This window comes from Saccopteryx bilineata, chromosome 5, assembly GCF_036850765.1.
Source record: "Saccopteryx bilineata isolate mSacBil1 chromosome 5, mSacBil1_pri_phased_curated, whole genome shotgun sequence".
Lineage (NCBI taxonomy): Eukaryota > Metazoa > Chordata > Mammalia > Chiroptera > Emballonuridae > Saccopteryx > Saccopteryx bilineata.
Window position 1 is genome coordinate 39,882,761 of NC_089494.1, and position 15,442 is coordinate 39,898,202.

Consider the following 15,442-nt stretch of genomic DNA (forward strand, 5'->3'; position numbering starts at 1 on the left):
CATCCTTTCTCTACTTTGACTTGTTGAAATAAAATTAATTGACTAGGTAGCACATTACTTTATTTTTATGGTACAAAAGGGTAAAGTGAAATCTCCCAGCCACCCAGTTTCCTTTCGCAAAAACGATGCTTCCAATTTACTATGATTTATTTTAGAGATATTCTGTGCATTACATGTGAATACATATGTATATACAGTCAATCCTTGAACAACATGAGTTTGAACAGCAAGGATTATATAATTTATGTATCTATCCTAAAGCAATATTCCAAAACCATGGATACATCATGATTTAGTTAGCCAGTCTCTTAATGATATAATTTTGGTTGCTTCCAGTCTTTTGCTATTAACAGACAATTCTTTAGTAAGTAACTTTGCAATCTATCACATGTACAAGCTAGTGTAACTGTCGGAATAAATACTAGAAGTACAATTGTGCAGTAAAGTGATAAATATTGCCAAATTGCTTTCCATTTGAACTGTACTATTTTATATTACCAACAACAACAAAGAATGTCTTTTCTTCACATCTTCCTCAGAATTACTCCTTAAAACAATTCACCTGTAACATTTAAAATACTTCAACTTTTTCTGTAAGGGTCCAATAATAGTACAAACAAGGCCAACTTCAAGGTTCTGAAAACTTTTTGTTCTGGATAGTAAAGAATACAGGTGACCTCTGAACAATACAGGTTTGAAATGCATGTGTCCACTTCGATGAAAATTATTTTCAATAAGTACCTGTACTGTTTCACAGTTGGGAGTCCACGGATGCAGAGGGCTTACTAGTACTCGTCTACGCTATTTATAGAGAACTTGAGCATCTGTGGATTTTTGCTCTCTGCAGAGGATCCTGGAACCAATGCTCCATGGACACCAATGGAGAACTTAAATTTTGGGAAAGCCAAAAGTTATATGCAGACTGGACTGCACAAGGGGATTACATTGTTCAAGGGCCAACTGTATAGTTTTTATAATTTTACTAGGGTTTATAAAATATACATAGATGTTGACATAAATGATATAGATATAGATATAGGTTTAGATTATAGATATGAGAAGTCCACTAACAAAAACGTTTACAGAAAGGATCTAAATAGTAGTCAACTCCAGAGGACAAGGTATAGTACTTTCAAAGTTTAAGTATCAAGCAAAGATGGATGCTCTAAAAAATTTTCTTTGGAAAGTATTTTCTGATGGTCAAGTTCTTAGGGCTTCTATTAATGTATTTCTATTTTAAAATTAGGCTTTACCCAAACATCTTCATGTCTTATTGTTACTTATACCTCCAAATATTATCTTTCTGGATTCTTACTACTATGCTCCATTGTTGTATAAATCTGGAATTTTCTTATGATATAATTTACGGACTTCACTTACCAAATTCCGTTTAAGAAAATTAGATGAGTCATCATTTTTAAATAGTCTTGAGGCAAGAATGTCTATTTTACCTTCCAATCTTCCCTCCATGGTTGTAATAGCATTCAAAGGAGTCTTTAAAGAGATTCTAGAGTCTCCTATCTCTTTAGACAGCTCACAGAAGTTAGGGTAGGTGCAAAGGTCACATGGCGTGTAGCACTTGGAATAACACTGGGTAAACCAATAGATAAAGTTCTTTCCTTTCCAGTGGGTCTGTGGCTTTCCGGACACAAGCCTCTCTGGAGATTTTCTTCTTGGAGGCATCACCAATTAAAAATAATAAAATCAACTAAAACTAGAATTATTTTTCCAAGGATGTCCCTTAAATAGAACAACACAATGCTATAAATGAAGCATTAATGGAAACTATGTGAAAATGTGTTCAGCTGCTTTCAGAATGAAGAAATTACATCTTCATTCTGTTGACTGGAACCCCAACAGAATTCCATTTGTTTCTTGGTTACCAGAATTCTCGTTTCTCGGTTACCGAAGTTATACATATACAAATGTTACAGATACAGAAGTTACACATGCTGATAGTGTGGCAAAGACATTTTTAGAAGTTATATACATGGTGAATTTGTAAATCATTGAAATGAATCACTTTCAGTAACACATTTCTGGATTATTTTCATCACAAAATATTTAATATATTGAATACTTTATTTATTGTATACTTTATTCCTTTGTTAAAATATGTCACCTACAAAAAGCTTTCAATCTCAATAGTCAATATGCTGACAAGTACACACCTACTCTAATACCTCTTTCAAGTAAGCACTCTACTGCAGGCATGTCTTGCTGCCTATAATTAAAAAACCAAAGATACTTGTTCCTCATGTCTCCCGAAAGTTTTAAGGCTCAAATTAAAAAGTGACTTCTCCAAGCTTCCATTGTAATGTGCTTCCCACAAATGCTCATCATATAATCTATTTTATTCCTGAAAGGTATACTTTCTATTCCATAATAGAGTCCGTTGAGCACATTTCTAAGCCTCAGATTAGAGCATAAGCAAGTGTATGACCCAGTCCAGCTTGAGGCATCTTCATGAATTCATCTGTGGCTTAGCAGAACCTTGTACTCACTAGGTGTTTAAAAAACACATGTTGAATTAAGTGAGAGAATACTTATTTTTCTGAGACGGTATGGTAAGGTGGGGAAAAAGGAACCAATTTCTTTAAAACTGATTAAAACAACAGCAATCTGTAGCTATTAATCACACCTTAGTATATCTGCTCTCTAGAGCCTAATTCAACTTGTGTAGATGGTCATTTTGTGCACTGGTTTCAGTAAAAGAGTGTAGCTGTTCTTCTAGCGGTTTAACTGTTATCTAGGAGAAAACAGAATAATAAAAATAAGCCTCATTAGTAAGAAAAAAAAACACAGAGAATCCTTAAAACTTGTAAAAAGTAATCCTAAATTTTTCTAATCATGCAGAGAATGCTATGAAATATGTAACTACTTCAACAGTTAAAAGTAAACTACACCCATTTACATATACAAAGATAATTCATTTGACTTCTATTGCTTATGGAAACTCCAAATTAACATGACTCATGATTATAACAGTGAGACTTTTCAGGTAATAAATTTCTTTCTCTCTCTCTTATTTTTCTTAAAGTGAGAAGAGGGGAGATAGTGAGATAGACTCCTGCCTGCGGCCTGACTGGGATCCACCCAGCAACCCCATCTGTGGCCGACACTGAATCAACTGAGCTCTTTTTAGTGCCTAAGGCTGATATGCTTGGACCAACCCAGCTATCCTCAGCACCCAGGCCAATGCTTGAACCAACTGAGCCACTGGCTGCAGGAGGGAGAGAGAGAGAGAAGGGGGAGTGGAAGGAAGAGTTAAGCAGATGGTTGATTCTCCTGTGTGTCCTGACTGGGAACCGAACCAGGGACATCCATATGCCTGGCTGATGCTCTATCCACTGAACTAACTGGCCAGGGCCATTAAATTTCAATTTTAAAGGAATTGTGATATTTAACATTCAAAAAATTTTTTGAATATGGATAATTAGATTTGTCAGCATGCAAAGAGGAGACAATCTGTTTTTACTGACAGAATTACAAAAATTGAATAAATAGAATTTAAATCTAAAATTATTACTCACATCTTTGACTTTTAAAAAATTTTTCCACTGATTTGAGAAAGAGGAGAAGACAGGGAGGAGGGAGAGAGAGGGAGAGAGAAAGAGAGAAAGGGAGAGAGAAGGAGAGGAAAAGAGAGGCTATGAAATTAGTTTTGAGAATGTTCTATTTCTTGACCTGAGTGCTGATCACATGAGCAGCTTTACTTTGTGAGAATTCATTATGCTGTGACTTATGTACTTTTCTGTATATATGTTAAAGTTCAAGAAAAAATGTATTAAAACACAACAAAACAAAACCCTTGCCTAATCTGTCAATTAAGGTCACAAATGCATCTGCTATTAAGGCCTAGGCAGCTAACATAGCAACTAATCCAGTTAGCATAAAAGTGGTAGGCCAGTAGTAGAATAGTGAGCCGCAAGCATTCAAACTGACATACTTAAAAATAAAGTGTTGGAAATCTTTCCAACATATATAGTAATATCTCATGTATCCATCACTCAACTTAAAAACAAAATATTACTAGTACAGTTGAAACACTCTGTGTAGCCTACTTCAACCAAATCTCCTCCCTCTATCCTAGAGTTCGGTAAATATTATTTGCATCCATTTTAATAATTATACCATAAATTTATCTCAATAGTATGTAGTAGTAGTCTATGTACTGTAGGTATAGAACCCAAAGGCAGCAAAAGAGTAGCAGTATCACCCCATTCACTCAAGTCTGTTCTGTTGCCTCAGAGTACCAATTTCCAGGGTTATTTCTTTTTAGGAAGGTTACAAAAATTCAGCAAAAAAGAGACTATAGGCTCTCTACACTCTCAGTAAATGACCATGCAGTAAACAATTACAATAAAGCTTTCGATAGTCACAGGATGAACTTTGTCTTTAAAGTTTTAGGTTTCAGCATTATAGTATAGATACTGTCAATAGAAGTCACCTAGACTTCACTGCAGTAAAACAAATTTAGGGAGGTTCAAAGACTTGTCCAAAGTTAGAGAATTAGTAAATGACAAGCTAGGTCCTCTCAAAATTTAGCAATATTTAGTTTCACAATTGACATTAAAAAAAATTAAACCACAAATATCAAAAATAAAATCTCATACCTGGAGTTTTCCCTTTTCATAGGCTAGTTTAATTTTACTCTCAGTAATTTTTCCCAAGGCCTTTTCCACCTTCTGTTGGGCAAGCTGATAAAGCAAACACAAGTATCAGTACCAGTTAGCACAGAAGGGAACAATCCTTTTCCTTTTAAAACAAGTACCATACTCTTACCCTTTCTATACTAAAGGAACCAGCATTCACACTTACTGGCTACTGCTGCCTTTCAGTCTTTTTCTAGATAGCCAATCATAGTGCGAATTTACAACATCTAGGGAAACAACTAAAGAAAGTATGCGTGCTTTATGAGTCACAGTTTGCTCTTCTTTGTTTATTAATTCTATTTTTGATAAATTGTTTCTTTGTAGCTCCCATCCAACCAGATGTGGGGTTATATCAGTGGTTACAAATATACAGTTTGATATACAGTGTGAAGATTATATATTTCCTGAAGAAAACAGGAGCTGCAAATGATCACAGCCACTCAGACAGTACGACATGCTTCTGTTATCATAGTAAAAGGCAGTTAAAAAATCTCTGGAAAAAAACAAAAGAAACATTTATTGGAAACTCAAAACCCTATTTTGATCAAACACTGAACACAGTGTTATCTGGGACAGACATTACAAAGGCTCTATATTTAATTAAATTACATATTTTTAACATTCAAACAGCCTTTAATAATGACTTTTTTCCCATGTCTTTTTCCTCAAACTTTAGAAGAAATAAGTATAAAATAGTGTTCTTCTGATTCATTTATGGGCCTTGTTAGTACATCAGGAACAAATAAATGAATGAAGATGAAAAACTGCACCCTTCAAAATCATTTCAGTGTTATATTTTAGTATCAGGAAATACTGACATTTGCTATATGTCAAAAGCACCTTCACAAATCAATGGGGGGAATAATACAGACACAAGCAAATGGGACTGGGAACACAAATTCCTAGTCGCTCAGGCCAAGTAAATGCCCTATGGATCATCAGCAATGAATTTGGAGTTTAATCCCTTGAGTAGTGAGTTTTTTGTTAACCCTCTGAGTGAGGACGTACATGAATGTTTGTACTACTCAAAGGATTAAACATTTGGTAAATACTGACATAATTCACTATTTCTAGCTATTTGCTTAATCTGTAAATAATAGAACAGGAAGCCTTTAAAGCCAAATAACTTAGATTTTCATTTTATGTTAAACTTTGGGCAAGTTTATAAAGATGAAACCACATAATAATTTATACAGAGATCGTATTCTTCACTATCTTTGACACAGTTATAACTATTCTTTTTTTTTTTTTTGAGAGGAGAGGAGACAGTGAGGCAGACTCCTGCATGCACTTGGACTGGGATCCACCCAGCAACACCATCTGGGGCTGATGCTCTAGTACTGAGCTATTTTTAGCACCTAGGCTGATGTGCTCAGACAAACTGAGCTATCCTCAATGCCAGGGACCATGCTTGAACCAATTGAGCCACTGGCTATGGGAGGGAAAAGGAGAGAGAGAGGGAGAGAAAAGGGTAGAGAAGCAGACAGTCGCTTTTCCTATGTGTTCTGACCTGGGAATCTAACCCAGGACATCCATATGCTGGGCTGATGCTCTACCCAGTGAGACACCAGCCAGAGCCAGTTATGGCTATTCTTTAGTCATCATTTTATAGTGCACTTTATTTTCAGCACTGTGAATCCAACACACTTATTTCCAATTAAAAGAAAAAACACATTCCAAACTAGATTACGATACAATAACATGTTACTCATATTTTCCTCTGTTCAAAATATTTTCATGATAGCATATGTTTTACCAGAGAACACACTGGCCTGAATTTTGTTTTCTCTTTGGTAGTTGCCTTGCCTAGTAGAATTAGAACATTTTGGACAGTCTCAACTTAATTAAAAAAAGAAAAACCTAGGAAAAGCCACAGTCATTAGTCTTTGTATACTATCTATTCTAAAATTATACATTCAATATAAAAATATATACTGCATATTAGGTGTCAGTCGATTATCAACTATAACCATCTAAGTATTTGTCTTATCAAATATTTATTTTCTGCATAATATATATATATATATTCATACGTTGTTTCTCAAACTTTTTAAAATCTGTGTTGCTACTAAGGCAAAGAAAAATATCTTTAAACTAGCATTCAGACCAATAATATATTGGTTTCAAAATAATATAAGGGAAATGTAGACTGCTATCAAAAAATAGAAGACTGGCTCTGGCTAGTTGGCTCAATAGTAGAGTGTTGGCCCAGCATGTGGAAGTCCCAGGTTCAATTCCCAGTCAGGGCACACAGAAGAAGCGACCAGCTGCTTCTCCATCCCTCCTCCCTCTCTCTCTTCCCCTCCCACAAGCGACCAGCTGCTTCTCCATCCCTCCTCCCTCTCTCTCTCTTCCCCTCCCACAGCCATGGTTGAATGAGCAAGTTGGTCCTGATTACCAAGGATGGCTCCATGGCTTTGCCTCAGGCGCCGAAATAGCTCAGTTGCTGATCAATGGAACAGCAGCCTCACATGGGCAGAACATCAGCCCCAGAATGAGGTTGCCAGGTGGATCCCAGTCTGGGTGCATGCGAGAGTCTATCTCTCTGCCTCCCTGCCTCTCACTTGTTAAAAAAAAACAAAAAAAACACAAAAACTAATAATGTATTATCATAAAATTATCAATTTTCTGTCTGTGAAAGATATATAGTCTCCTTATCCACAATAGTTTCTATTTTGTAAACTCTGATGTAAAATCATTCCATGGATGAAACATTATAGTTTGTGATTATGTTTTGAACAAATCTCCAGTAGAAAATAATTGCAAGAATGGCCGATAATGTTGCAGAAAGAGCTAAACCATACTGTAAAACCTTAATTATTTAAAATTCAGTTCCAAGCTCAATAAATCAAATGCAGTCCCGTAGTGCTGTAAAGTGTAGGAATCTTGTACAAAATCAACAAAAGCTAAATTTAACCTAAAATTGCCAGCTAGAACCCTCAAAAATAACTTTGTTTACCTACTTAGAATGTGGAAAGGCTTTTTATAGAGTAAATTAGATGGTCTGGGTCTCTTTTAAAAGGTGTCTCGGAATTCTTTAAATAATGGCACCTTTGTCTTCAATAAAAGTCGGGCATGAAAAAATTCTACTAATATTTTAAATACACTTTATAAGTATTTTCTTTTTGCCACCAAAGAGAATGATAATGCAATGATAAGTGAAAACTATTCAAGCAAAATAAAAATCTGATAATATTTGACATGTGGTCACTTATTTAAAGTTACAACAAAAAGAAATTACTACCAGTTGAAAAAAAAAAATATATATATATATATATTTTTTTTTTACAGAGACAGAGTCAGAGAAAGGGATAGAGACAGAAGACAGGAACGGAGAGAGATGAGAAGCATCAATCATCATTTTTTGTTGCAACACCTTAGTTGTTCATTGATTGCTTTCTCATATGTGCCTTGACTGTGGGCCTTCAGCAGACCAAGTAACCGCTTGCTCAAACCAGCGACCTTGGGTTCAAGCTGGTGAGTTTTGCTCAAATCAGATGAGCTCGTGCTCAAACTGGCGACCCGAGGTCTCGAACCTGGGTCCTTGTCATCCCAGTCCGACACTCTATCCACTGCACCACTGCCTGGTCAGGCAGGAAAATAGATGTTAAGGCAGTAACTTAAACTACTATTTACAAGTTCTTGTCATATGCCCTTTTACTTAAGACAATCAGTGGAAGACCAGAAATTAGAGAAAGAACACTTAAAAATTGACTTAATATCTCAAATTCTGAATTATGGAAGGCACAACTGAAAATTAACCTTTGCTTAAGTAATCAGGGTATGAAAGGACAGTTGCCAAGGTAATCAGCAAAATGATTTCTAAAATTCTTTTAAAAAGCTAGGTAAGCTGTAAAAGGTAGCCAAAGCTGTTAGAAGAATACATAAAACAGTAGATATTAGCATCTTGCTCATGCTATTTTATAAAAAGACTGTAAGAAGGGTTTTATTCAAATATTTAAAAACTAGCTAACAGGTCCCAGTAGGTGGAATCAACTTTGACACCCACCAGGTGATACACTATCCTCCTGGTTTTAAGATTTAATTCTCTGTTAAACTTCAAGTCATGTAGAAAATTATATTTGTCTGGTGCTACTATTTGAAATACTTAAAAATGTTTAAAACCTGTAAGATGTGGGAAGGGTAGTCATTTAACTTGAAATCAGGAATAGCAGCCTTCCCACATTTAAATCTTTTCTTACTGGGGTTTCCTGCATGACTGCCTGTGGTAAGGGACTTAATTATACCATCTTTAAAGGCTGACATGGCAGAAAGGAAGTGTGAGGAAAAAATGATAGGAAATATTTATATAGGAAGTACTGTGTGTGAGGCCCTGTGATGGGCACTTTCTACACATTTAATCCTCAGCGTCTGGCAAGACAGACATACCTTCTTTTTCCAGTGTTTCTTAAATGCCTCTTATGTATTAGCTGTGAGGCAAGAAGTATGTATAAAGGTTAGTACCTTCTGTTCTTGCATTAAAAGAGAGAAAAGGCAGATGCATAAACAGGTCAATTTCCAATTGATGTAGCAATTATTCTGAATGGTATGCACAGTGTGCTGTGGGAACCCCAATTAGGGAATATTGTCTTGGCAATGAAGACCATAGAGCAGGGGTCCCCAAACTATGACCTGTGGGCCGCATGCGGCCCCCTGAGGCCATTTATCTGTCCCCTGCCACACTTCCAGAAGGGGCACCTCTTTCATTGGTGGTCAGTGAGAGGAGCACATTGACCATCTCATTAGCCAAAAGCAGGCCCATAGTTCCCACTGAAATACTGGTCAGTTTGTTGATTTAAATTTACTTGTTCTTTATTTTAAATATTGTATTTGTTCCCGTTTTGTTTTTACTTTAAAATAAAAAAGATACGTGCAGTGTGCATAGGGATTTGTTCATCGTTTTTTTATAGTCCGGCCCTCCAACAGTCTGAGGGGCAGTGAACTGGCCCCCTGTGTAAAAAGTTTGGGGACCCCTGCCATAGAGGTTAAGAACCTGCCCAGATCACACAGTAAATGGAGCCAAGCCCTGAAATCAGGCCTGCCTGAGTTCTCATCGGAGAAGCGGGGGTGGGGTGGGGTGGGGTGGGAACACACAACGCACACTCATATATGTATCTCCAAAAATCAACAAGAGCTTAAATTTCAAGGTAGTTTTTATTGAGAATTTCAAGTGTTAACTCTCAACGAACATAAATACACTGCCAGAACTGAATGGAAATAGGTTTAATAATATTGCTAAGATAAAAAAAAAATCTGAAATCTCGACCCCATTCCTCAGACTCTTACAGACAACTGGAACGCTTCCCAGTAGGCTTGGTCAGAGAAGATTCTGTGTGGAGACATACAGATCTGCAAACTAGAGTTAAGGTATGGGTTATCACTGGCTGACCTTATCAAGAGGTGGGGTCTGCTGGCAAGAATCAATCATGACCCAATCACTGGCAAGATCTGTCAAAGTCAATAATAAGGTACGGCCACAGGCCGCTCGCCGAGTGGGAGCATGAAGGAATTGGGCAGACTGAGACGCGGTCTTCCAGACGGACTGAAAGGAGAAGGGCGAACAAGCCCAGTTGGAACCTGGCCAACAAGAAAAGGATGTATCCTTAATCTTAGGGGAAGGAGGGTTGGTCTGATGGAGCACCAGGAATTAGTTAATGCCTCTTGTCACACCAACAGGACCTTAAAAGCTTTTTTTTTTTTTTGGCTTGGTTACATGTATTAATTTACTTAATCCTCAAACAACCCCTAATAATAATATTATTCCCATTTTGATAGATTAAAAAAACTGAGGCTCAGGGAGGTTAAGGATCACAAAGAAGATCACAGCCAAAATGGAAACCTGGGCAGTCTGGCTATATAGCCATGGAAATGTAAAAGAATGGGTATTTCCTCTCTGTAATTTTTCATAGTTGAAGTCATGAGCAGCTTATGACAGTTTGAGAGAATTTAGTTCAGATTAAGATGTACTCAGATTAGAGATTTCTATGGAAGTTCCAAAAATTATTTGTATATTATAGAAGCAATAACTAATTTTTTCTCAAGTATTCAAAACGCACATAGGAAACTTAGCTGCTTCCCAGGCCAATCATCTCTTTAAATCTTCTTCACCACTTGGAGAAGATGTTTTAAGAACTTGATCATTTACCTGTAATGCACTGAGCTTGTTAAATAGTTTTTAGAAATCAAACTTACTAATGGAGGGAACTGTCAGACAGGAGAAAAAAAATATGTCACTTCCTCATAATTTTTAGAAGAGTAGATTTTTTTTAAAACATTAGAAATATTTGTGCTTTTCAGCACTATACACTATCTGTGTAGGCAGATGTTTCATAGTTGCCTTAAATCCTCTATTGTTTGAATGTCATAGGGATTTATGCCACATTTAGCCCGAGTTATTCAAGACGTATGGTAATTATTAAAACACAAACAAATGAAGAAAACCATCTCCTGACTTCTGATCTCTCTCTCTCTTTCAATTCATTAGTCAGTAATTTCTACTTGAGACTGCCCTTGTTATACCCACCCCATGGTAGTCGACGTTTCTTGCTGAAGTTCTAGGCAAGCCAACTGATTTTCCAGGTGTTTATTCTTTTCCTCCAGAACCTGCAGGTTGTGGGTTAATGCATTTATATCTACCTGTAAAAAACAAAAGGAGAATAGAAATCTATTTACTATCTATAAATAGATAAGTGTATCTATTTATGCCAGATCCAAAAATATTAACTTACTTTAAAAATGACACTTGTAACTGTAAAGTAGAAAGTATCTTCTGAACAAGTTCTCCTGCCTTTATATTTAGGGATTTTCAATCCAATAGCTTTATGATGATTTTTAAAATGGTTTTTCTTTTACAACTTTTCAGCTTTTCTAGCTGTCTTCAGCAGAACGGTTGTTACAAATTACATAGTTCACATTGAACAGAAATGGAAGTCCTTCTGGTACTTGGCATTTATGTAAATATTAATAACCACCCAAACCCATTAGATACTTAGATACAAATTAAAAAAATACATGTCCAGTATTATATATGCTGAAAATGACAAAGTACTGATGGAAAAATTTTAAAAACTAAATAAAATAGAGAATTAATTAATATTTATGTATTTGAAGATTTGATATTGCTAAAATATCAATTCTCTCTAATCCCAACCACTACAGTGTGGGGTAATTTACCAGCATCCACCCTTTGGCAGGGTCAGGACTATGGGGCTAGAAAATAGGCCTTATAAGAAATACTATCGGGAAGTCTTCAGACTGAAATAAAGGGCACTAGCACATGACAAAACAGAGGGTACCGCTAAAGGTTATATCATCATTACATGTAAAAGATAGATAAAAATGTAATTTTTATTTGTAATTCTTTTGGTTACCCATAAATCAAAATTATATAGTAAAAGAAGGACAAAAGAATTAAAATAGTGCATTACAAATATCTACTTAACACAAAAGAAGGCAGTCATGGAGAAACAAAGAACAAAATGCATGCATATAAGACATACGTATATTAAAAAAAAAAATGTAGCCTGGCCGATGGTGGCACAGGGAATAGAGTGACAGCCTGGGATGCTCAGGTCCCAGGTTCAAAACCCTGAGGTCACTGGCTTGAGCGCAGTTTCACCTGGCTTGAGGGCAGGCTCACCAGTTTGAGCAAGGTGGTTGCCAGCTTAAATGTGAGATCATCATGATACCATCCTTGCTAGCTTGAGCCCAAAAGTCACTGGTCTATAGCCCCATGTTGCTAGCTTGAGCAAGGGGTCGCTGGCTCAGCCTGAGCACCACAGCCCATGAGGCATGTATGAGAAGCAATCAGTGAACAACTAAATTGACACAACTAAGAATTGATGCTTCTCATCTCTCTTCCTTCCTGTTTCTCTCTTGCTCTCACTAAAAACAAAAACAGAAAAACCTCACAAGTTGTAAAGTAGCAGATGTAAATGCCACCTATCAGTAGTTATAGTAAATATAAATGGATTAAACATTCCAACTAAAGCAGAAATAGAATAAACTTTTTAAAAATATCCAACTCTATGTGTTTATAAGAGACACATTTTGGAGCCAAGGACACAAATGAGTTGAAAGTAAAAGGATGGAAAAAGATACATTATCTAAACAGTAACCCGAAAATAAATGCACACTTTTATAGTCAATTAGTGTTTGACAAAGGAAGCAGGACTATACAATGGGGTAAATATAGTCTATTCAATAAATGGTGTTGGGAAAATTGGACAGATACATGCAAAAAAAATGAAAATCGAACCACCTTCCTACACCATACAATACTAAACTCAAAATGGATTAAAGACTTAAATGTCTTTAACCATAAAATTCTAGAAGAAAACATAGGCAGTAAAATCTCGAACATGTAGCAATATTTTTCGATATATCATCTCAGGCAGGAAAAACAAGGAGAAAATCAACAAATGGGACAACATCAAACTAAAAAGCTTGTGCTCAGCAAAGGAAACCATCAATAAAATGGAAAGGCAGCCCACTCAGTGGGAGAGTATTTGCCAATGATACATTTGATAAGGGCTTAATCTCCCCAAATTTGCAAGGAATTTATAAAATGCAACACCAAAAAACCAAACAATCCAATTAAGAAATGGCCAAAGCACCTGAATAATCACTTCTCCAAAGACACAGATGGCCAATAGACATATGAGAATATGCCCGTCATTCACTAATCACCAGAGAAAGGCAAATTAAAGCCACAATGACATTATCACCAAAACACCTGTCAGAATGGCTATCATCAATAAATCAACAAATAAGTGGGGGCGAGAAGGTGGAGAAAAAAGAACCCTTGGGTACTGTAGGTGGGTACTATAGTGGTACCCCACTGTGGAAAACACTATGGAGTTATTCAAAAACTTAATAACAGAATTGCCTTAAGACCCAATGATTTTTACTTTTGGGACTATATCCAAAGTAACCCAAAATACTAATTTGAAAGGTATATGAAATCATGTTTTTTGTGGTGTTATTTACAATAGCCAAGATCTGGAAGCAGCCCAAGTGCCCATGAGTAGATGAGTGGATCAAAGAAAGTTATGGTACATTTACACAGTGGAATACTACTCAGTCATAAAAAGAATATCTTGCCTTTTGCAACCACATGAATGGACCTGGAGAGTATTATGCTAAGTGAAATAAGCCAGTTGAAAGTTAAGTACTTGAGAGAGACAAGTACGATATGATTTCACTTAAATGAACAAAATAAACTAACAAAAGAGAACCTAATGAACAAAATAAACTAACAAACAAAAGAGAAACAGACTCATAGAACAGAGCAGACTGGCAGCTGTCACTGTGGAAAGGTGTTAGAGGATTGGGTAAAAAAGGTGAGAGATTAACCAAAGGGAAAAGAAAACATAGATATTGGGATTACAGGAGGGAAAGAGAAGTGGGGTAGGTAGAAGAGGGTAGAGGGCAGATAGATGGTGATGGAGAGAGCCTTGACTGGGGTGGTGAGCACACAATGCAAGATACAGGTGATGTATTGTAGAACTGCACACCTGAAACCTGTATAATTTTATTAACCAATGTCACTCCCCAAAATCAATAAAAATAGTTTTAAAAGAACTATTTTAAAAAATCAAAGAAAAAAACAAACAAAAAGAAAAGGGTAGAAAAAGATATACTATGTAAATACTAACTCAGAAAGAGCTGGATTGGCTATACTAATACCAGACAAAATAAACGTTAAGACAAAAACCTGTCAGATAAAGAAGGGTATTCTATATTTAAAAAAGGGTCACTCCATCAGGAAGATATAACATTTATAAATATACCTGCACCTAACCATAAAGCCCCTAAATACATGAAGCAAAAACTGGAAGAATGAAAGGAGAAATAATTCAACAATAATATTTGGAGATTTCAATATCCCACTTTCAATAATGGGTAGAACAAGATAGAAAATCAGTGAGGAAATAAAATGACTTAAGTGCAATTATAAAGCAATCTCACCTAACAGACAGCTTTAGAACAGTCCTCCCACAATAGCAGAATAAACATTTTTCTCAAGCATTCATGCAATATTTGTCATAATATACCATACGTTAGGCTATGAAACACACTTAAGTTTGAAAGAACTGAAATCATACCAAGCATGTTCTCTAACTACAATGCAATAAAATTAGAAAGCAATAAAAGAAGGAAATTTTGGAAATTGACATATATAGGAAAATTAACATTTAAAAATAACCAATGGGTCAAGAGGAAATTACAAGCAAAATTAAACAATGCTTTGAGATGAATAAAATGAAAACACAACATGACAAAACTTACTGTATTCAGCTAATGCAGTGCTTAGAAGGAATTTTATAGCTATAGAAATCTATATTAGCTATTTGACACCTAAATTTAAAAAGAAGTATCTCAAATAAAAAGCCTAAGCATGTATTTTAAAAAACTAGTAAAAGAGCAAATTATACCTCTAACAAGCAGAAGGTAGTGCATAATACATAATAGGAATTAGAGCAGATATAGAAGAGAAAAGAGTAAAACAGAGAAAAATCAGTAAAATCAAGTTGGTTCTTGAAAAATCAACAAAATTGATAAAACTTTAGCTATACTAGCTAAGAAAATTAATGTGAAGACACAAATTACTCTCTGGTAAGGGATGTACAAGAATCAACCACTGAGTGTATAAATAAGGGGAAAAACAAATCAATATTTCTCTCTGTGACTCTCAAAATCAATAAATAAAATTTTATTTATATTTTAAATGTTTATTGTATTGATTTGAGAGAGAGAAAGAGAGAGAGAGAGAAAGAAAAGGGAGA

At 35.7% G+C, this 15,442-nt stretch overlaps 1 protein-coding gene and 1 pseudogene across 1 annotated transcript in view; both read right to left on the reverse strand.

Annotated features, from left to right (window-relative positions):
* Positions 1 to 2,214, reverse strand: part of LOC136306459 (coiled-coil domain-containing protein 150-like) — a 39,600-nt pseudogene extending 37,386 nt beyond the window's left edge.
* LOC136306200 (coiled-coil domain-containing protein 150-like) overlaps positions 80 to 15,442 on the reverse strand; it is a 68,441-nt gene continuing 53,078 nt past the window's right edge. The window contains exons 13-15 of the mRNA XM_066232546.1: positions 11,179 to 11,291; positions 4,617 to 4,700; positions 80 to 2,749 (exon numbers count right to left, since the gene is read on the reverse strand). Coding sequence (XP_066088643.1) covers positions 4,640 to 4,700; positions 11,179 to 11,291 — 174 coding nt within the window. The 3' untranslated portion in view covers positions 80 to 2,749; positions 4,617 to 4,639. The remainder of the gene's footprint in view (positions 2,750 to 4,616; positions 4,701 to 11,178; positions 11,292 to 15,442) is intronic.